General features: G+C 40.9%; 1 protein-coding gene across 5 annotated transcripts in view; it reads right to left on the bottom strand.

The window, feature by feature from the left end:
• Positions 1-23,907, bottom strand: part of LOC128690018 (dachshund homolog 2) — a 305,827-nt gene that overhangs the window by 3,424 nt on the left and 278,496 nt on the right. For 3 of the 5 annotated variants that reach the window (XM_053778527.2, XM_053778528.2, XM_053778529.2), the window contains one exon: positions 3,215-4,030. In XM_053778527.2, coding sequence (XP_053634502.1) covers positions 3,930-4,030 — 101 coding nt within the window. In that variant the 3' untranslated portion in view covers positions 3,215-3,929. Of the gene's footprint in view, positions 1-3,214; positions 4,201-23,907 lie in introns of those variants that run through there. The other 2 variants (XR_008407248.2, XM_070088585.1) reach the window with 2 other exon arrangements.

Raw genomic sequence — 23,907 nt, 5'->3', positions numbered from 1 at the left:
AAAATTATCCGGATGAATATTCAACAATATTCGCACTCAAATCAATAAGAATCTTGCTGGAAGTTTGACACATGTGTTAAGAGGTGTCGAGAACAAAAGAAGGCAAGCTCTTTAGGGTTTAAATCAATGGAGGTCAGGTAACACCCACTCATAGTCGAATCAATGGAGGTCAGGTAACACTTACTCCTAGTCACATCAGTGCCGATACCTCTTCGTGGTGACTTTTAATTCATATTTCGCTAAATCCAGCTATGTGAAATGGCGTAATGATACCGGTTCCATGTCTTTGTTAAAAAATATTTCTTATATATATATATATATATATATATATATATATATATATATATATATATATATATATATATATATATATATATATATATATATATATATATATATATATATATATATATATATATATATATATATATATATATATATATATATATATATATATATATATATATATATATATATATATATATATATATATATATATATATATAAAAATATATATATATGTCGTGCCGAATAGGCAGAATTTGCGATCTTGGCTTAAATAGCAACGTTCAGCTTCCCATATAGGACAAGTGAAAATTTGTGTATGCAATAATTTCGTCAAAATCATTCTGAACCTAACGGAAAAAATATATTTCACTGTGTTTGTTTAGTATTAAATTACTGTAAACAAATCTAAAATATATTTAGTTGGGTTAGGCTAAAATAAATTGCTCTTGTTATAATAAGGTTAGGTAAGTTTTCTAAGATTCTTTTGGTGCAAAATTAATTTTTTTTACATTAACATTAATGAAAAAATATATATCTTTAAACGTATATGAGAAAATTTTAGAAAGGACTTAATTTTAAATGAGTTCTTGCTAATTGACCAGTTTTACATATTCGGCACGACATTATATATATATATATATATATATATATATATATATATATATATATATATATATATATATTATATATATATATATATATATATATATATATATATATATATATATATATATATATGTCGTGGCGAATAAGTAACCGAATAAGTAAAACTTGCGATTTTGGCTTAAATGCCAACGCAATTCTTGCCGAATAGGGCAAGCGAAAATTTGTGTATGCATTAATTTCGCAAAAATCATTCTGAATCTAACGAAAAATATATTTCATTGTTTATTATTAAATTATTTTAAACTTAAATAAAATATATTTAGTTAGATTAGGCTAAATTAAATTGTGCTTGTTATAATAAGGTTAGGTAAGTTTCCTAAGGTTCTTTTGGCATAAAATCATTATTTTTTATATTACCATAAATGAAAAAATACATCTTTAAATGAAGAAGAGAAAATTTTAGAAAGGAGTTAATTTTAATGAGTTCTTGCTAACTGACCAGTTTTACCTATTCTGCACGACATATATATATATATATATATATATATATATATATATATATATATATATATATATATATATATATATATATATATATATGAGAAGACTTCGTTTTTCTTTGATGGTCAGCTTATTAAAATTCAATATTTGTGTTCATGCGCTATCATGAGATTCTATACTATATCACATTGATATACAAAATATCAAGGAACATTTTTTAATTCAATTAAAAACTAAGGGAAGGCAGTCAGAGAGAAAGGCAGGAAGTTACACTCTACATGCATACACTCGACCGATCGAGGTAAACTATGAAAACATACTCGGGGGGAAGATACAAGTATACCAGTGTCAATAATCCAGATGCTGATATACTACTGTTATTACGTAGAAAAAGTGATGTCTGGCCTATCTAGTTTTCTGTTTAATTACACGGTGAGTGGGTGTCCGGAAAAAAATCACAGGAAAAAGTCACAGAGAATAATTCAAAATTGTAGCTAGGGGAAAAAAATCACATTTTATTTAGGCTACGTTCGGTTGTGACCTATTTCTGTGACTTTATTTCTGTGATTTTTTTCCCCTGAACGCGGGTGGTGGCAGTGTCCCCGCCTGAGGAAGCACACTCTCCGCGCTATGTTCTTTTTATGTTGTTTTTAACTCTGAACTTACTTCATTTTTTTATTTGTGAAAATACCTCTTCCTTGATATTTTGTAAATCGATGTAATTTTTTACAGATCAATGAAGCGTTGAATCTGAACAAACTGAGTTTAAAAAATGAAATCTTTCCTGTTAATATATATATATATATATATATATATATATATATATATATATATATATATATATATATATATATATATATATATATATATATATATATATCAGAAATCCAGTGAAATAAACGCTAAAAAATGTTGTGTTTTTCTAGCTCTCAAACTGCTTGAACTGTGTAAGAAAAATGCAAATAAACGTTTCTCGTTGTGATATATATATATATATATATATATATATATATATATATATATATATATATATATATATATATATATATATATATATATATAATATATATATATATATATATATATATATATATATATATATATATATATATATATATATATATATATATAATGTTATTGTACTTGCATAAACAGATTCAGAGTACAATTGTGATATATTTGAGATAATACAAAATACAACAGAAGCAACAACTGTACTGCTCATTTCTGTAAATTTCTCTGACTACGCAAACCAACTATCTAAGAAAAAATTTTTGTATTATTTCCCATAGAGCTTTTTTATATCAATAATTTACTTTCAAAAGCAATTGCAGTATTACCCTTAAAAAAAAGTAAAAACCACATGAATACATGTTAAATAATGAAGAAAGGAGGTCGAGGTTTTTTGAGGGTGGGGTATTTAGGTTTTTTTGAGGTGGGGGGGGAAGGTTTGAATAATACTCACATAGGCTCGGTGGTACAGTACATAAACAGGCAACCAACACACTCACTCACTCCTATACACACACATGGTGGTCCGTGTACCAGCCCTTCTCATGCACACGATTCTTAATCCTTAATCATAAACGTGAAATGGGATCAAATATGCCTTAGAATGACTGAAATGCCTTCGTTAGATTCACCTAACTTATCAAAATCATATTAATGCTCCCGTTTTGTGTTGGAAACTTGTCCAGGAATTCTTATAATGTTCGCCATTTTACGAAGAAATTAATACTTCACTTCTGTGACGAGATCTTGTCCATTAAGCCCTATAATAAAGATCAATCAATTATGTAGTCAATCAATTAGTCTACCCTTAATTATGGAGAAAGTACCATTTTTTTTTTTGTCCTGTGAAATTTACAAAACTTAAGTCTTTTTTTTTTTAAGTACAAAGATGAAAATTTAGATATTAACTCAAAATATACTTGCTAAAATCCCTTATTTGGACTTAAGACAGGTGTCAGATGAGGACTAGTCACTGCTCAGTGCTTCACTTCAGCTCTCACCCTGAAACACTGTTTTGCTAGTCAACTGCTCGGAAAAAAGTTGTCTTCTCTTAAAATATAGTATTGTTTTCTACAACTTTAGGCGTCCATTGTACCAGTTTCTTGGATATTGTGTTAATATTTAATCTTGTCCTCACGTGAAGGAAGTATCAGAACTCCGACACGACAAAAATACGTAATTGGCAGCAAAGATTTCAAATCCTGGCAGGTTCAGCTAGACCGTCGGAAGTCGTGAGCCAAACTCTCACGACTTGCATTCGGGCCAACACATAGTTAACCTTTACTCTTCAAGAGGGTTGGAAAACAAGCAATATACTAACAGAATATCGCCCTAAACTACTAGTACTCCTAGAAGTTTTTGTAACCCTTACGTCGTCTGCCTTCTCGTGCAACAGGAAGGTGTTATTCAACCATCCTCATAAGATTCAGATTCGTGTGGAACTCAACCTGAAGACTGTCCATAGCACCTAGCACACTCTTAACTCCTCGCAGCTCCGGGTCCTTGTCGGAAGTAAGAGAGTGCTATGCGTCCATCTGGGTGAGGTCGACAGCCAGGCGGAGTCGCAGGAGAGGGTCGTTCATGGTTGGTCTGGGCCAGCGTCGCTGCAGCCCCCACAACCAGCCTGCGAGGAGGGGAGGAGGGAGGCAGCAGTAGACAGCAAGAATGGCAGACTTACACAGCCACACTACTAATCCACCTTTTGTTACTTGGTGTGTACTTGAGGTTTGTGTTAATGGTTTTAGGCTGTGCAGTTGAAGAGCATCGATTTGTTGAAATACACAGGAGGACCCTCTGGAAAAGAGATAAAAGTCTGCTTAACACTAAGTGAAAGAGAGGATCTGCTTCAAGTGCTGTGGCTGTGGATCTATTAAAAGGAGACTACTAGGAAATGTTAATAAAAGTTAGTATTTTAGTGTATATAAGAGAGTTAGCATGTTGGTAATTAAGCTGTCAAGCTTGATAGACTATGCAACTATCACAAGAAGGGATATCCGTACCCTTCAATCAGAAAGAAGAATAAAAAGATCATATATATATATATATATATATATATATATATATATATATATATATATATATATATATATATATATATATATATATATTATATGCAAAACAACCACTGTGAAAGAATAGTGAATTTCCAAGCACTTTCGTGACCTCTCACATTATCAAGGAACTATATAGTTCCTTGATAATGTGAGAGGTCACGAAAGCGCTTGGAATTTCACTATTCTTTCACAGTGGTTGTTTTGCATATTCTGATATCACCTGTTTACTGTGATCTTATTGCGCATATATATATATATTATATATATATATATATATATATATATATATATATATATATATATATATATATATATAATATATATATGTACATATGTATATGTATTTTTTTTATCACACTGGCCGATTCCCACCAAGGCAGGGTGGCCCGAAAAAGAAAAACTTTCACCATCATTCACTCCATCAATGTCTTGCCAGAAGGGTGCTTTACACTACAGTTTTTAAACTGCAACATTAACACCCCTCCTTCAGAGTGCAGGCACTGTACTTCCCATCTCCAGGACTCAAGTCCGGCCTGCCGGTTTCCCTGAACCCCTTCATAAATGTTACTTTGCTCACGCTCCAACAGCACGTCAAGTATTAAAAACCATTTGTCTCCATTCACTCCTATCAAACACGCTCACGCATGCCTGCTGGAAGTCCAAGCCCCTCGCACACAAAACCTCCTTTACCCCCTCCCTCCAACCTTTCCTAGGCCGACCCCTACCCCGCCTTCCTTCCACTACAGACTGATACACTCTTGAAGTTATTCTGTTTCGCTCCATTCTCTCCACATGTCCGAACCACCTCAACAACCCTTCCTCAGCCCTATGGACAACAGTTTTGGTAATCCCGCACCTCCTTCTAACTTCCAAACTACGAATTCTCTGCACTACATTCACACCACACACTGCTCCCAGACACGACATCTCCACTGCCTCCAGCCCCCCTCCCCCGCGGCAACACCCATCACACATGCTTCACACCCATACAAGAGCGTTGGCAAAACTATACTCTCACACATTCCCCTCTCTGCCTCCAAGGACAAAGTTCCCCGTCTCCACAGACTCCCAAGTGCACCACTCACCCATCTCCCCTCATCAATTCCATGATTCACCTCATCTTTCATAGACCCATCCGCTGACACGTCCACTCCCAAATATCTGAATACATTCACTTCCTCCACACTCTATATATATATATATATATATATATATATATATATATATATATATATATATATATATATATATATATATATATATATATTTGTATGTATGTATACAAAATAGTTGGTATGAAAGATTTCTGAAAAATTTTTTAAAATATTTATTAAATGGCATTTTTCATTGAGTAATTTTTGGCATCCTATTAAAAAACTTCCCCAAAATAAATGCTGTCTGAAAATCCTTCATTACCAACAATCTAAATTAAACAAAATCTAATGCAAGAACAACAATGTTTTCAACATTATTCCTAGATAACCTAGACTAATCAAGGGTATTTAGAGAATATTTTTTCTGTTTCATAACAGTGGTTTAGCATACATAATGCGAAAATGTTTTAATTATGCAAATACAAAATGTAACTGATAAATACACGTGTGTATAATATACATTATATTGTTAATTTTACAAAAATTATTTAATACACCTTTAAAAAGTATAAAATTTCACTAATGAAGTACAGCAATCTGCACACCTTGTATATATTCTGAAGAGTATACCTCTCTTGTATGCACTGAGAGCAGCTGTGTATATTCAGAGAGGGGTATGAGTCTCAGTATATACGCACTTAGTTTACTTTAATCCCTATTTTAAGCACTAAACCATCCTTGACTGGTGGAGGACAAGAGACTTGCAGCAATAATGACCATCGTGTAGTCGACAGAGCTTTAAATCTCATTAATCAGCTAAACAACCAATGTATATACTAACTAGTGACATTCTTGCATGATTTTAATAGTAGCTTCTGGTTTCTCAATATAGCCAGAGGTGCCCAGTTAACTATAAAATAAATAACGTTTGAAACGTCGTTTCTGGTTTATCATCATAGCCAAAAGTGCCCAGTTGAATACAGAATAAATAATATTTGAGACGTGAAGGAGAAAAGAATAGAGACGAGGGAAATAGGATGACTGTGGGAAGTGTACGTGTGGGGAGAGGCAGGTGAGGTAGAGAAGGTAGGGAGAGAAAACGAGGAATGGAAGAAGGAACTGAGGGAAATTGAGAGGGAGGGGGAACGTTTGAGGGGGACAGAAGAAGGGTAGGAGCTGGAAGTTAGTCAGGAGGTAGTCGGGAAATTGGTTGGTGAGGTAGTTGGGGATGGTATCAGGGTGGTGGTCAGCGAGGGGTTAGGGAGTTGGTCAGGGAGGTAGTCAGGGATAGTAATCAGGGATGGGGTCAGGGTGGTCATCGGGCAGAGGGGTCAGGGAGGTAGAGATGGAATCAGGGTGGTGGTCAGGGAGAGAGGTAGTCAGGAATGGGGTAAGGGTGATCCTCAAGGATGGAGTCAGGGTGGTGTTCAGGGAGGGGCTCAGGGAGGTGGTACTGAAAAGGGAAAATTAGATTCACATTGTTTTAAACGGTGATGATGATCCTGGCACGTGAGCTAAGGCCGAGCCGAGGCCGAGGGAGCAGACCCGAGGGGGCAGAGCCGAGGGAGCTGAGGTCACTTCCTACAACAGCATAACCAGTATGTCTCCGCTATTCTAAAAAAATAATTAATCACCCTAAATTTGATGCTTACATTAGAATTCCTGCAGTGAGCACCAACAGCTTAGTTGACCTAATAAAAGAAGTCCTGGTCTGAGACCAGGGGAATGATAACCGAAACTGGTAACAGATGAGCAACATGATGCACAAACCAGCCACTCAGAATTATGACTATGATGGTCGCGCCATCATAGCCATTTTTGTTTTTTCCTTAGGGATAAACGATCTTGTTGGGTATATTGGACTACTGACAGTAACAGAGACACGAATGTTCTTGTTGGGTATATTGGACTACTGACAGTGATAGGGACACGTATATTATTGTCGGGTATATTGGACTACTAACAGTGATAGGAACACGCATATTATTGTTGGGTACACTGGACTACTGACAGTGATAAGGACACGTATATTATTGTCGGGTATATTGGACTACTAATAGAGATAATGTACACATTCTCCTGCCCCGTGAGTTCTCATTTTTAGTAACATTACTGTCTAATATGAACTAGAGAAATTTATGCGTTTTTTTACTGTGTGCTTGTGAGATCTGTAACATTAAATGTGTTTAACCAGGGGTTAGACGAGATGCATAGTAAATAATCGGCGGTGACAAGAAATTCCTGGAAATGAATCTCGTGTTCGACACATTCTTACTAGAAAGAAAGATAAAAAGGTGAGAAGTAAGAATGTGAAATTACATATTTCGTAACTTATCAGGTCTTATTTAGGTTTAGGACAGATTTAATTTGGTTTAAGTATTCATATTTCCTAGGGATTTCAAGTTATTCCTGGTTTAACACGTTTACTGTGAAATGCATAGCAATCTAACGAGAACACGCTCAACGAAACCACACGAAGCGAGAACACGCTGAACAAAATCACAAGACACGAAAACACGCTCACCGAAACCACACGAAACGAGAACACGCTCAACGAAACCACACGAAACGAGAACACGCTCAACGAAACCACACGAAACGAGAACACGCTGAGCAAAATCACACGACACGAAAACACGCTCAACGAAACCACACGAAAGGAAACACTCTCACCGAAACCACACGAAACGAGAACACGCTCACCGAAACCACACGAAACGAGAACACGCTTAACGAAATCACACTCTCCTCTGTGAATAAAATTTAACGACAGACGCACCAAGAACAACGTAACTGTAGATGAATGGTTCAGAGAACCGACATGTTGATAAATTAGACACATGTGCAACTCTTGGGTATCTTTATTGAGGAAACGTTTCGCGCTACCGCCACATATATATATATATTTTTTTTTTTTTTTGGATTCCACGCTACCGCCGCACATTCTTCGGATTCCACGAGTAACATTCAGTACCATCATTCACCTGGAAATATACGGTCGTGTTGACCCTCCTCTTTGACTACCTGGTTAGTCACGTGACCCACACGGGTTTAGCGCATCGCGTTAATAAATTAATTTACGGTCATGTTCATGGGAATTTTTTTTTTTTATTTTGTATCGTCCGAAAAAAAAAGAAACGTGTTCCGGAGGTACTAAAACCCGCTCATTCTGTGGTAAAACGTGTTCTTGTGGCAGTATGAATATTATTGACAACGTTTCGCTTTGCGTGGAACTTTACTAAGTTATCGGAGGGCAAACTTCCATTGGGGCAACATTTTGCTCAGTGTTTTAAGTTGTGCTCTACGTAGTGCGAAACGTTGTCTTAACGCTTCTAAGCTATTTTTTTTTTTTTTTGGTTATGAACGCCAGTGTCTTTGACCAACGTCACGTGACAGCTGGAGAGGTCACGTGACTAGTCGAAACGACGCTGGGCGAAATTCTTTGCTAACAGTAGTCTTACCAGCCCATATTCTCGCGACAGTGTGAAATCATTATTATTATTATTATTATAATTATTATTATTATTATTATTATTATTATTATTATTTTATTATTATTATTATTGTTGGAAAAGTTTTCCGGGGCGAGTTCTGAAACGCTGATCCATTCGGGTTTAGTGCTTTCTTCTAAATATAATAATAATAATAATAAGAAGGAGAAGACAAGAAATGAAGAAAAGACGAAGAAGGGATAAAAGAAAAACAACATTGAAGACAAAATAAAGACAAACAAATAATGGAGAAGAAAGAGAGCAACAGAAACACGAGCAACAAATTGAAGGAAATAATGAGGAAGAAGAAAGAAGGTGGACCATCGGAAGTTCAGAGATTATCACAGCAGCGACGTAAAGAACAAGACGCCAGTAGCGTCATCCTGACGCTACTGGCGTCTTGTTTACGTCGCCAGTGGATTTTATCATCGTAATGACGTACTAGCTGGAAGCAACTCTCTGTTGCATGTGTTGCTGGAGCCTCTGTGTGTGTGTGTGTGTGTGTGTGTGTGTGTGTGTGTGTGTGTGTGTGTGTGTGTGTGTGTGTGGCTACCCATCAACATTCTCTTCTCACAGCCTTTAAACCCAGACACCAAAATCCAAGATAAAGATTTATGGGAATCCTTTCCAAAAATGGCTTGAACGAGGAAATGTGTTTTTCGCCATCTCCACGCACAGTTTTGCCTCGACCGCACCATAAATGATTTTTGCCTCAAATTGCGTAATCTGATAAAGCGCCGCAGCCCAGGGTTTAACTTTATGCGCTGGGTTGTAATCCATTCAGGTTTTACCGCACGAGAATGTTCCTGCGGCGGTGAGTTGCGGTTGGTTGGTTTGTGTTGTCAGCAGCAGCAGCGGTAGTAGCAGCAGCGGCAGCAGCAGCAGGTGGTCAGACACTGGCAGTGCTTGTCACCTGAGTCACGGTTAAATTGCTGCCAGGCTCCGCGACTTAACGCAGCAGTGTTCCCTTGAGGGATAATTTACAGAAATTCATTCATATTCTTTTTTGTCTTCAGTGGATTAAAGCTCACAGTGGGAATTTTTCAGGTTCCCTGTCGAGGTCGCTAGCGGTGCTGCTCCACCACTGACGTTGCGGTACTTACTGCAGGCTAATTAGAGGGAAAACTTCGTATACCTGCGGAGTTAATTAAGCTAGATAAAACAGTGCTCCAAACTCTACGACTGGTTCAGCTTAAAGCAAGGATGATATAAGGACTATTTACTAAGGTAGATGAAGAACACTTAACCTACATTCTCTTGAAAGATGTAAAAGGAGAATAAAAAGATCAAAATACCTTAGCTGGAACAATTCGCCAGACCTCTTCCCCCCCCACACATTCTCCCTCTCTCTTGGTCCTGGACCAAGCCACAAGAGCTGTGACTTGACTTTCAAATTAGAGATATAAATAAACATACGTAAGGCGAAAAGAATATATAAAGAAGCACCAGTCTGGCAGTAGAGATGTATATAGATAGAACAAGTTATAATCAAAAACAATAATTTTTAAAGAGGTGGACTGGTAAGCCAGTGGAAGGCCTCCGTCAGATGACCACAAGTTCCAGCTGCGGGTCATCATATGACTAACACCCGCGTCAGGAAACATTTGTCTTTTTTCCTGACAAACCTTACCTGACCTAACCTAAAATGCCATAATGTCAGGGAATCAATCGCTTTTTAATCCTTTACAGACACTGTAGGTTGGACAATTACACTGGTGCAACGACTGGACTTAACATGGGCTGGTACACCCAGCAAAGCACTCAATCTGTTTACCTATTTAAGGGATTTAGAAATCACTTGGTAGGCAATATCATTTTAAATAAATGAATAATAGAGTTGTAGTCGAGTGAAATAAACTCGCAGGTGTGGCTATTGGGGAAAAAATTGTGGGGGAGCCTAAAAATATAGCTTTTACGGGTGCATGAGTTAGTGTGGGCGAGTGTGAGTTGGACCTACCCAGCATGGGTTATTAGGTCTGTTGTAGATGAGTGGTATACAATATCGACAAGATAGAGAATTAGACACAAGTGCAACACTGGATGGCAAACGTCTATCAATAAAAATACCCAGATGTTTCACGTGTCTAAACATTTCTTCGTTTCAGTGTTCTTGCGCAAAATTAAAAAAAAAAAAAAGCAAGAAGCGTCACTAAAACAATTATTTTGGGAATCTTTTAGAGTCTGTTACTATGTACATGAATGGGACTGGTTATGATAAACAAATGACTCACACTTAGGAGGCTAAAACTTATGACGACGTTTCGGTCCGACTTGGTGTGAAAAGAACTTGCGGACCTGCCTATCGTGACCAGAAGGCTGCTACAGTGCTATGTTCTTGTGTATTGATATTCTAAGCGAAAAATTTGTTATAATGCTTTGACATTACTGGAGAAAAATGAAGAGTGATGCTCTACACACTCTCTGGTCACCACAGGAAGAAGTGCCTTTGACGAACGCTAGCTTAGCAGATAACACACACACACACACACACACACACACACACACACACACACACACACACACACACACACACACACACACACACACACACACACACATGTAATGTGGGGGTTCTAGGAGATAAAGGTGGTGTAGAAATACACCTGGGTATGGCTGGTAACACAATACACTTGGGTATGGCTGGTAACACTTGTATTTGCAGAGTCGTGAGGGGAAGGCCCAGCCTACCTGTTCTTGCCTGTAGGTCTACGCGGGAACTGAGGGGGAGACAGGGTGAATGCTGCTCACATGTGGCACCATGTGACGTCACATGCTAGCCCCTAGGCCTAGGAAGAGATCTTGTATATAAAATATATAGATGGCACTAACTACGATACTCAGATATGCTACACAAACATATTCAGTAGCTATGCTGACACACACACACACACACATATGCACCTTCACGTACACACACCCAAATATACACAAACATGCGAAAAGGCACTCACACAATATAGGCCAAGTGTCTGTCGATAGGAGCCTTTGGCAAACGGGAACTAACACACACACACACACACACACACACACACACACACAAACAAACAAACTTACAGTAGAGTCGACAAGAAAAAAACACAATCAGGCAAACAACAAAAGCCAAACATTGGAGAACACAGGAAAGATAGAGCGACTAGTTGAAACCCTGAGACCCTGAGCCAAGTGACAACCATCTTAATGACAGGAAGCTGGCAAAATACGACTGAGGTCTGTCAAGTGAGGCTGGTATCTGCGATGCTTTCTGTTTGCATCGAGCGTCACTTGCGTACGTCATGCCTTATCTGCGTCAGAGAACGCCTCCCACCCCTTGTGTCAGGCTGGCCAGGCTGCTGTCACAGATCGAGGGAGACGCCATGTATACCTGTCCAGTCGCCGAACTCTCCCATTAATCTGCTTCTATTTCTAATGTGCCAACGACGGTTCTTCTTTGAGGAAGTGTTAGGGAAGCTGGCGAAGAGGTCGGGGGCTTCCCTCCCCTCCTGCGAAGATGCACTTCATCTTCTTCGTCATCATTTTCTCTCTTCATTCTGAACATTTCGGGTAGACGGAATTGAGTACTGGAGGTCGGAAATATTTTGTCTGAGTGCGGATGCTGCGGTTCAGAGGACTGTTGGAATTGCAGTCTTAGCGCATATCTGGCAGGACATCCGTTGAACGAATGATGGTGAGTGTGGTTCCTTCTTGGGGTCATTGTTGCACCATGTAATGAGCGGCGTGTAAATGTTATTCACTCGTAAACAATGGTTGAAAAGTAACATTCCCACAGCGAGGTATGTGAAAATTAACATTGCAGAGTGAATGTTGCACATTCACGACGTATCGTGGTTGAGGAAGTCAGCAGAAGGTTCACGACATAAGGCGTGATGTGTGCACACGAAATGTACTGAGAATTAAATGAGTATTGAGGTAGTGTTTCTAAAGAGTTTAGTTTTTTTTTTTTAAACTTAAAAGCATATTTTTTATCTTCACTACTGGTACTCCCACCATCCCCACCACCACCACTAGTACTACAACCACCACCACTACTAGTACCTCAACCACTAATACTTCCACCACAACCACCACCGCAAGTACTTCCACCACCACCATCCCCCATTGCCACCACCACTACCACTACTACTACTAGTATAACCACCACAACCAGCCCCACCACCACCACTAGTGCTATCACCACAACCATCCCCACTACTAATATTAACACCACAACTATCACCACTAATATTAACACCACAACATCACCACTAATATTAACACCACAACATCACCACTAGTACTACCATAACAACCAACCCCGCAACCACCATCACCACTATCACAACCACTACCACCATCACCACTATCACAACCACTACCACCACCAAGGTAGTAATGATATGTCACTTTTATGACCTGATTTTTAATGCGACGTAATTATTGGCGTAATGTAATTTGTTTAAGTTGGGGGTCGTAAGCTCCGCGCTGCGACGACATGTACTTGCTGGTGCTATGTAATTCAGTAATCCCCCTAGTTGCTGAAGCTGCATAGCTCAGTACGCTGCACGGTGCTGGTGCTGCATTGCTAAAACTCTCGCTTCACACACGGGGGGTCCCGGGTTCGATTCCCGGCGGGGTAGAAACATTTCGACGTTTTTTCCTTACACCTGTTGTCATGTTCATCTAGCACCAAATAGGTACCTGGGTGTTAGTCGACAGCAACAGCTTGGTTGACCAGGAAGTCAACAAGGAGGTCTGGCTCCGGGCCGGGTTGCAAGATTACGAAAACTTTCGAAACTGATCACTGGTAAATTACATCTGAGATTAGTAAGTCGCTCACGGGTGTCCCTTCTCTTCCTTGGATCAAACCTGCCTGTTTCCCATTTTCCCAGGTTCTGTATGACCCATACGAATTCAGATCTTCTCATTGATATAATAATAATAATAATAATAATAATAATAATAATAATAATAATAATAATAATAATAATAATTTGTATTCGTTACTAGTTCCTTTATGTTCACATTATTAAAATTCAATCTCTCAGTCGTGTTATAATGTTCACGTCGTTCACATTTAGTCGTTCAATAGCGTTTTTACGTTCACATCATTTGCGTTCAGTCGTTCAATCGCGTCTTGATGTTCGCATCATTTATGTTCAAACTTTGTAGACCGAGAAAAACGCGATTTATTCAGGATTTTGCTTAGTGTATTATCGCGTTAAAGATTTATAACGTCACGGCTTTAGCAGTTTTTGGAAGGTGTTGCTGTGACTGATGGCTAGTGTTGTGTGTGTGTTCGGTGCAAATGTTGTGGAGTACACATATTTTGCTGCAGCTAGTGTTGCTGGCATCTCCGAAGCCCTTAAGTACTTTGCTGTGGCTTGTGTTGCTGGTGTTGCTGGCACTTGTGAGTCCTCTGTGGTGCTCTGGCTGATGTTGCTGGCACTTTTGAAGTTCTCTATGTGTTGCTGTGGCTGATGTTGCTGGCACTTGTGAAGTTCTCAATGTGTTGCTGTGGCTGATGTTGCTGGCACTTGTGAAGTTCTCTTGTAATGCTCTGGCTGGTGTTGCTGACACTTATGAATTTCTCTTGTGTTTCTCTGGTCCCAAATCTGCACACAGAAATCACTCCCTACGAAAGTAAAAGACTGGGCAGGCGATGCAAAATGCCGCCAATAAAAAGTAGGGGCGCCATTGGTACACTAAGAGAAAACACCATAAGTGTCCGGGGCCCAAAACTGTTCAACAGCCTCCCATCAAGCATTAGGGGAATTGCCAATAAACCCCTGGCTGCCTTCAAGAGAGAGCTGGACAGATACCTAAAGTCGGTGCCGGATCAGCCGGGCTGTGGCTCGTACGTCGGACTGCGTGCGGCCAGCAGTAACAGCCTAGTTGATCAGGCCCTGATCCATCGGGAGGCCTGGTCGTGGACCGGGCCGCGGGGGCGTTGATCCCCGGAATAACCTCCAGGTAACCTCCAGGTGTTGCTGACACTTGTGAAGTTCTCTTGTGTTTCTCTGGCTGGTGTTGCTGACACTTGTGAAGTTCTCTTGTGTTTCTCTGGCTGGTGTTGCTGACACTTGTGAAGTTCTCTTGTGTTTCTCTGGCTGGTGTTGCTGACACTTGTGAAGTTCTCTTGTGTTTCTCTGGCTGGTGTTGCTGGCACTTGTGAATTTCTCTTGTGTTTCTCTGGCTGGTGTTGTTGGCACTTGTGAAGTTCTCTTGTATTGCTCTGGCTGGTGTTGCTGGGACTTGTGAAGTTCTCTTGTGTTTCTCTGGCTGGTGTTGCTGACACTTGTGAAGTTCTCTTGTGTTTCTCTGGCTGGTGTTGCTGACACTTGTGAAGTTCTCTTGTGTTTCTCTGGCTCGTGTTGCTGACACTTGTGAAGTTCTCTTGTGTTTCTCTGGCTGGTGTTGCTGACACTTGTAAAGTTATCTTGTGTTTCTCTGGCTGGTGTTGCTGGCACTTGTGAAGTTCTCTTGTGTTGCTCTGGCTGGTGTTGCTGACACTTGTAAAGTTCTCTTGTGTTGCTCTGGCTGGTGTTGCTGACACTTGTAAAGTTCTCTTGCGTTGCTCTGGTTGGTGTTGCTGGCACTTGTAAAGTTCTCTTGTGTTGCTCTGGTTGGTGTTGCTGGCACTTGTGAAGTTCTCTTGTGTTGCTCTGGTTGGTGTTGCTGACACTTGTAAAGTTCTCTTGTGTTGCTCTGATGGTGTTGCTGGCACTTGTGAAGTTATCTTGTGTTGCTCTGGCTGGTGTTGCTGGCACTTGTGAAGTTCTCTTGTGTTGCTCTGATGGTGTTGCTGACACTTGTGAAGTTATCTTGTGTTGCTCTGGCTGGTGTTGCTGACACTTGTAAAGTTCTCTTGTGTTGCTCTGATGGTGTTGCTGACACTTGTGAAGTTCTCTTGTGTTGCTCTGGCTGGTGTTGCTGACACTTGTAAAGTTCTCTTGTGTTGCTCTGATGGTGTTGCTGGCACTTGTGAAGTTATCTTGTGTTGCTCTGGCTGGTGTTGCTGGCACTTGTGAAGTTCTCTTGTGTTGCTCTGGCTGGTGTTGCTGACACTTGTAAAGTTATCTTGTGTTGCTCTGGCTGGTGTTGCTGACACTTGTAAAGTTATCTTGTGTTGCTCTGGCTGGTGTTGCTGACACTTGTAAAGTTATCTTGTGTTGCTCTGGCTGGTGTTGCTGACACTTGTAAACTTGCACGAGTTGTTCTAAGTGTTGTTCTGGCCGGATCTGCCAACACAACAAATGCGAGATACCACTTTGAACAACACCTTGGAACTGGAAGGAGTGGAGATATTGAAAGTGGGGGGAAGGGGGTTGGGGGGTTGTTTTGCTGGAGGTGTAGGATGGGGGGGTTGAAGGGGTGGGGGAGAGGGAGGGAAGAAGGGCGGAGCCCATCCATCAAATGGAGTAATTAAACAAACAAGTCTCACTTTTATATCGCTTATCGGGACGATTTACGACACCTCCGACCGCTGGCTGCTCAGTTATTGCTCCGCCTGCTTAATTAAAGCCGAGGAAACGCATGCGGTGGTCGCCATCTGATTGTATCGTGGTTCTCCATCCTCCTTCTTCCCCTTACACTCCCCTCTCCCCTCACACACCCCTTAACTCACACTCCCCTTCCCACATTTCCCCCTCCCCTCGTACTTACTCACAAACACGACAATTTTGGTATACCATTCCGACAAGATGAGGAATTAGACACATGTGCGACACCTGGGTGTCTTTATCTGAAGACTCTCCAAGCAAAGATACCCAGGTGTTGCACGTATGTCTGAAATCTCTCTTTCTTTCTCTCTCTCTCTCTCTCTCTCTCTCTCTCTCTCTCTCTCTCTCTCTGTCTCTCTCTCTCTCTCTCTCTCTCTCTCTCTCTCACACACACACACACACACATACACAGTCATAGAGTTGTCAGGAAGTGGAACAACCTGGAGAGTGATGTAGCGGAGGCAGGATCCATACATAGCTTTAAGAAGAGGTATGATCAAACTCATGGAGCAGGGAGACAGTGGACCTAGTATTATTATTATTATAACCAAAAAGAAGCGCTAAACCACAAGGGCTATACAGCAGTGGACCTAGTAGCGACCAGCGAAGAGGTGGGGCCAGGAGCTGTGACTCGACCCTTGCAACCACAAATAGATAAGTACAAATAGGTAAGTGTAAGCAAACACACAAACACACACACACACGCGCGCGCGCGCTTTCTTTCACTCCCTCTCTTAAACTCTAGCTCCTGTCCCTTTCCTTCACAACCTTCCCTGAACTCCAACCCCCAAACCCCTCACAGCCTCCCTTTATCTCATTTTCTTTTTATAGCGTCACTCATTATCAACCTGTGTCCCCCCTCACACACTTTACCTTCTCACATATCCTTTACATTTTCTACCTTCCACACCTTCCATCACTCCTTCCCCCACACTCTCTCTCTCATCTCCCTCATCTTTAAACACTCTCCCCCCCTCACTCCTCCACCCCCACACATCTCCGTTACTCCACCATGGCACCCCCAACACCCCACCACTCCTCCAATACACATACACACTCTTCCAACATACTCCCACAGTCCTCCGACACGCTCATCACTCATCCTACATCCCTGCACACTCCCACACACCTTCCAAACACTCCCACTCCTAACTCACTCCCACAACACTAAATCAGCGGCATCTTATTCTAATCAACAACAGTAAATATCTTGCTTTTGCGTTTCATAATTCGAGATAATTCAGCACCTTACTAGTGCATCTGTACACAAAGGTGTCCCTCAGCACCTTACTACTGCACCTGACACAAATATGTACCATTAGCACCTTTCTTCTGATACCTGTATACAAAGGTGTCCACTCAGCACCTTACTGCTGCTCCTGTACACAAAGGTGTCCAACAAAGGCTTGGCCTTAGTCTCGTAGCGTATACTGCCAACACTGCCTCGCCTCACACACTACAAGACATGAGATATATCAAACCTGAAGGATTGATAATGGAATGGACGGATGGAGTGATGGATGCATGAATGTAAGGACGTATGGATGGATGGAAGGTTTGATTGACGAATGACTGTACCGATGGATGGATGGGTGGATTAATGGATAGTTTGTGAATTAATGGATGGCTAGATGGATTGAGTAATGGATAATTTATGAATGGGTACTTTGACTAATGGGTGGATGGGTTGACGGATGGATCCAAGGCTCCATGAATGAGTTAGAATAACGAAAGGATATGCATAGGCGACTGGATGAACGGATGACGTACTGATGGATGGCGTACTCTCATCCATTCACCGCAGCCAGGGATAATCACACAAATCCAGGCGAGGACGAACGGGGAGCGACGCCTCCCTCCCCGCCAGGGGAAGGGGAAGGGGCTCCTGCCAGACTGTATAGCACAATTTTTAATGAAAATGATCAGGCTATAAAATATTTGATGTTTCTCAGTAGGCCTCCCCCCTTACTAGGCCATCAAGTAGGAGCTATTATCGATCTTATGTGCTCCCTTCCAGGGGTCACTTTACCCTGTGTCTGACGGGAGGCGAGTGGAGGAGAGAGAGAGAAACAGACAGACAGAGCCGGAGACATAGAGTCAGATAGAGACAGACTGACACATAGACAGAAAGAAATAGAGGAAAGTAGAGAGAAGGGCCCCTGATTGGTCGTTTCTGGGTCGTCAGCAGTCGCTCCTGGGGTCAGTTGCCTGAAGATCGTTGTGACTGGATGATTTTTCTCGTCTCTGTGTTTACGTTTTGGTGCTTGGGTCGATCCAGGCATCCAGGGATGATACAGGTTGCTTGCAAGGCTCGCCTGCCACTCCTAGACTCCGCTTTGCAACCTACCATTGATTACTCTACTTAATGTCTAACCAATTCGATTCCGTCCAGCTCAGGCTGACCCTACCTAAGTCTCCCACCTCAGGATGACATTATTGAAGTCTGCGAGCTCAGGCTGACACTACTAAAGTTTCCCAGCTCAGGCATTCCTGACGCAGGAAACACCTGCATAATATAATATGACAGGAACATATAGCTAACTCTTCTTCCCACTATGTAACTATCATATATGGAATGAGATATACATTTAGTAAATAGAAAAAAGCGACACTGTCTTGCTATATCCCCCAGTATACAACCATCCTTTATGATAAACAAACATTACAAAGTTTTATTTACACGAACAAACCAACATAAGCTATTGGGTTCTATTGTTAACTAATGAATTCGTGTATTGAGACTGTCTCCACAGCTATCCTTTCGTTGGTTCGTTTACCTAAACATAATTTTATATATCTAGATGCACTCCTGTTACCCACTTTGGAGCGAAGTTCTTAACGCCTTTTGTGTACCAATATTCTCTTGTACCGTCCACAGGATGGATAACGGATGCACGGTAAAGTGGCCAATACCGTCCACAGGATGGATAAGAGGTGCACAATAAACTAGCCACTACCGTCCGCAGGATGGATAAAGGGTGCACAATAAACCAGCCATTTCATCGGCAAAATATAAAATCTTATCTAAGTACCCAAAGACTGAAAACATTTCTCAGTAACGTCCCTTTATCCCAGTTTCTAAATTATTCGCTTATTTTCCATATGTACCAACAGTGTTAATGCACACTGATATTTCCCAATATCGGAAAATTTCGATATAATTTATCATAACTCCCATATCCGGCGCCATATTGGAGAGGAAATGAAAATTGATTTAAGTCCGAAATATTTAAGCTTATTATTCTCGTCTGTGATACAATATAACGTTGTTGAGTGAGAGAGCTGGCGATGGTGGTACTGTTGTTGGCGATGGTGGTACTGTTGTTGGCGATGGTGGTACTCTTGTTGGCGATGGTGGTACTGTTGTTAGCGATGGTGGTACTGTTGTTGGCGATGGTGGAACAGTTATTGGCGATGTTGGAACAGTTATTGGCGATGGTGGAACAGTTATTGGTGGTGGTGGAGCAGTTATTGGCGATGGTGGAACAATTGTTGGCCATGGGAACACTGCTGGAGGTGGTAGCGTCGGAGGAACACGTTGTTGGAGGTGGAACACGGTATATGAAACGTAAAAAAGGTTTCAATGTGAAGGTATGGGGAGAAGACACTTAAACCGGAGCCCTTGTGCCAGTTTAAGTCTCTTCTCCCCCCACCCTTCTCATCCCTCTCTCTTCCACCCTTTCCTAGCCCCCCCCTCTCCCTTTTTCGCCTCCACCCTTCCCCACGCCCTATCATTGTTCCCACAATTAGGTTTATTTGCATGTACCTGGTGACCCCAGAACTACCCTATACTAGATGACCCCAGAACTACTCTATACTAGATGACCCCAGAACTACCCTGTACTAGATGACCCCAGAACTACCCTATACTAGATGACCCCAGAACTACCCTGTACTAGACCCCAGAACTACCCTATACTAGATGACCCCAGAACTATCCTGTACTAGATGACCCCAGAACTATCCTGTACTAGATGACCCCAGAACTATCCTATACTAGATGACCCAAGAACTACCGTATATCAAGGGAACTTCTAGGAAAACTTTGTACAAATAAAGGAACGAAATCTAACAATGTGTATTCCTGGTCTCTGAGAGACCAGAGACAGCGAACCTCCAGCGATAACTTACAAGAGACCTGGAACTTTAAGACTCACTCGCCATGGGTTCAATCCCCACCCGTGGTTTGTTTCTCGATAAGAGCATCTGTTGCATCATACAGTAATTCAGATAAGAGGACAGGCTGGTATCACTCAACTATTGATGGAGTACATTTAGAAATACAGAGGTTGAAAAACATTCAGTTAGCGAACACTAGGATATGTTAATTAGGAAATATTTAGTTACTGGAAACTTGATTATCTCTGTCACGCAAAATTCTAGAAATAGTGTATAAAGGCTTGAAACCGAGGTGTGAGAAACAGGTAGGCCTAAGTGAAGATCGAGTAAGGTTTCGAGATGAAGGGTCAGGTAGCCCATGAGATCACGTGATCCCTGTGTTGTGACGCAACAGTAACAGTTCAAGTCAGGGACAAAATGTGTAAGATGTGAAGAGAGAGTTTGAGGTAATCAGTCTCTTAGCCTCCTAAATGACAATGAATACAGATTTAGAAAAGCCTAATGGAATTCAGAGGTAGGTTAATGATCAAACAGAAAAAAAAGGGGCTGTGTAGACTGCAAATCCTTGGATTAAAGACCTTTACTGTATTTTTATATATTTTGTATTATGTTTCTCAGCTTATCATTGAGGTGGAAGTGTTGTTAAGTGACAGAAAATATAGTATAATGAAAAATAAACAGGAATGGACCTCTGACCCTGGAGTATATTTGGGTATACCTAAGTATACCATTACAGTGTGTGGATATTTAGCAAGTAATTAGTAATAAATTAGGATTCAGTAATTTACCCAGATTGGAGATTGTGGGGGATGCACACTTGCTGAAGAGAAGAGCAGGCAGAAATAACGGAAAGACACTTAGCTAGATCATTGAAATCCTTATGGACAAGAGACGGAGAACGCTGGTCCGGGACGAGTGAAGCCAAATAAGGATCCATTCTTGGACCGGTATTGTTCATATGCTACGTTATACCAGATTTGAGATATCGTATGATTTTTTGCTTGCAGGAGATGTAAAGCTAATGAGTAGAAGAAATGGCGATGAAGAGAGAGAACGTCTACAAGAGATCTTAGGTAATTCTACCTACATTAATACAAGAAGTCTTAGATTGTAGAATTTGTTAGACCATTAGAAATGAAGGAAAGTAAGTGCAAGGTCACGAAAATCGGCGAAGGAGAAAGAACACTGTGAAAAGAGGGCACAAAACGCAATCAGGACATGTTTACTGTACAAGTTTCGGTATTGGGACCTTGGTCACTCCAAATACTGCTCTTAAATCGCCCAAGGTTCTGAAACCGAAACGTTTCAAATAATCATGTCCTAATTGATTACATTTCATGACATCTTCCACTAGTTGTTGGTCATATGCTTTTGTACCCAGAGCGAAAGAGGTTATCACAGGGTACGTAACACCAACATGGAACCAACACTGCTTGAGTCTAACATATCTAGAATCATCTAAGACCCTCGTCAGGAAACACCTGTCCTGTTTCCTGACGAACCTTACCTAACCTAACAACCAGAAACTTGAGGAAGTCCCGTGTAGTGGAATATGACAGGGAAAACATAGCTAGCTTCCGTTCCCACTATCATAGTCATATTGAGTAGGATAGCACCATGTTACAGCAACATTTAATTTAATAACAGCAACAACAAAAATCCCTGCAAAGGAGATGACCCGTGAGGAAAGATTAATGGAACTAAACTTTACAGTACTGGAGGAAAAAACCAGGAGGACAAGGTAATGAACGAACAAGATACACAGAGGACTCAACAGGACTGACAAAAAACAGAGAGTAAGGAGGAGCTACGAGAAGACAAGGGGGCATAGAAGAAAGCTGGAAATGCAGCTGGGTTACAAGGCTGTCTGTCAGGTAGTCCTGCAGTCTGAGGCTGGTAAGAAACTACAATGAACGAGATAAAGAAGGGCTAATACACAGTTCTAAGAGCAGCTGTGAAAGGGCCAGCGTATACACACACACACACACACACACACACACACACACACACACACACACACTTCCATTACAACAACTCTGGATGCTGTTTCCACTGTGTTTACAATTGTGATGACAACTCGAAATAAGTTTTAGGATTTATTCATAAAAATGTGTCAAGTTCTGTCAGTGAATCGTGACCCACGAGACCCCGCGAGACTCACTCGTGACCCGCGAGACTTACTCTTCCTTCTCAGCTGTACCGTTTGTGACTCTTCCCTCTCAACGGTACCGTTTCTGACTCACTATTCCGCGTGAACGGTTCCATTTGTGACTCTTCCACGTCAACGGTACCGTCTGTGACTCTTCCACGTCAACGGTACCGTCTGTGACTCTTCCGTGTCAATGGTACCGTTTGTGACTCTTCCGTGTCAATGGTACCGTTTGTGACTCTTGTGTGTCAAAGGTACTGAAAGCCACACACCTCTTGATGTATATACACTGAAAGTTCACCCTGCACAATATATATATATATATATATATATATATATATATATATATATATATATATATATATATATATATATATATATATATATATATATATAACTGGTTAAGATAATTCAAGAAGAAGAATAAAAGATGGAATAGAGGACTTGTGGTAAGAAAATTAATTTGATTACCGACAAATATAAGTAAAGTTAACTCGTAACTCGGTGGTAGTGCTTTTGTCTTACTACCGAAGGACCCGGGTTTAACCCTGGGAGAATGTTGGAAGGCGTCTCGGATGTTACTGTGCACTTCTACCCTGAACCTTAAATAATTCTGAAAGTTAAATTGGTCTATATTTCACTACTCTGCTTGTAGGTTTAGCGCTTCTTTTTGATAATATTAATAATAATAATAATAATAATAATAATAATAATAATAATAATAATAATAATAATAATCACTACGCTGCGCCCACAGTGAAGTTTTCATCACCCATTGGCACTGGTGTTGGAGCAACAGTTGGCAGCACGGCGTGGCCGTTGCAAGAAGCAACTGTTGGCACCATGGCGTGGCCGTTGCAAGAAGCAACCGTTGGCACCACGGCGTGGCCGTTGCAAGAAGCAACTGTTGGCACCATGGCGTGGCCGCTGCATGAAGCAACCGTTGGCACCACGGCGTGGCCGTTGCAAGAAGCAACTGTTGGCACCATGGCGTGGCCGTTGCAAGAAGCAACCGTTGGCACCATGGCGTGGCCGTTGCAAGAAGCCGTTGCAAGAAGAAGCAACGGGTGGCACCATGGCGTAGCCGCTGCATGAAGCAACCGTTGGCACCACGGCGTG

Source organism: Cherax quadricarinatus, chromosome 25 (genome assembly GCF_038502225.1).
Source record: "Cherax quadricarinatus isolate ZL_2023a chromosome 25, ASM3850222v1, whole genome shotgun sequence".
In the NCBI taxonomy this organism is placed as follows: Eukaryota; Metazoa; Arthropoda; class Malacostraca; order Decapoda; family Parastacidae; genus Cherax; species Cherax quadricarinatus.
This window is presented reverse-complemented; position numbering and strand designations above follow the sequence as displayed.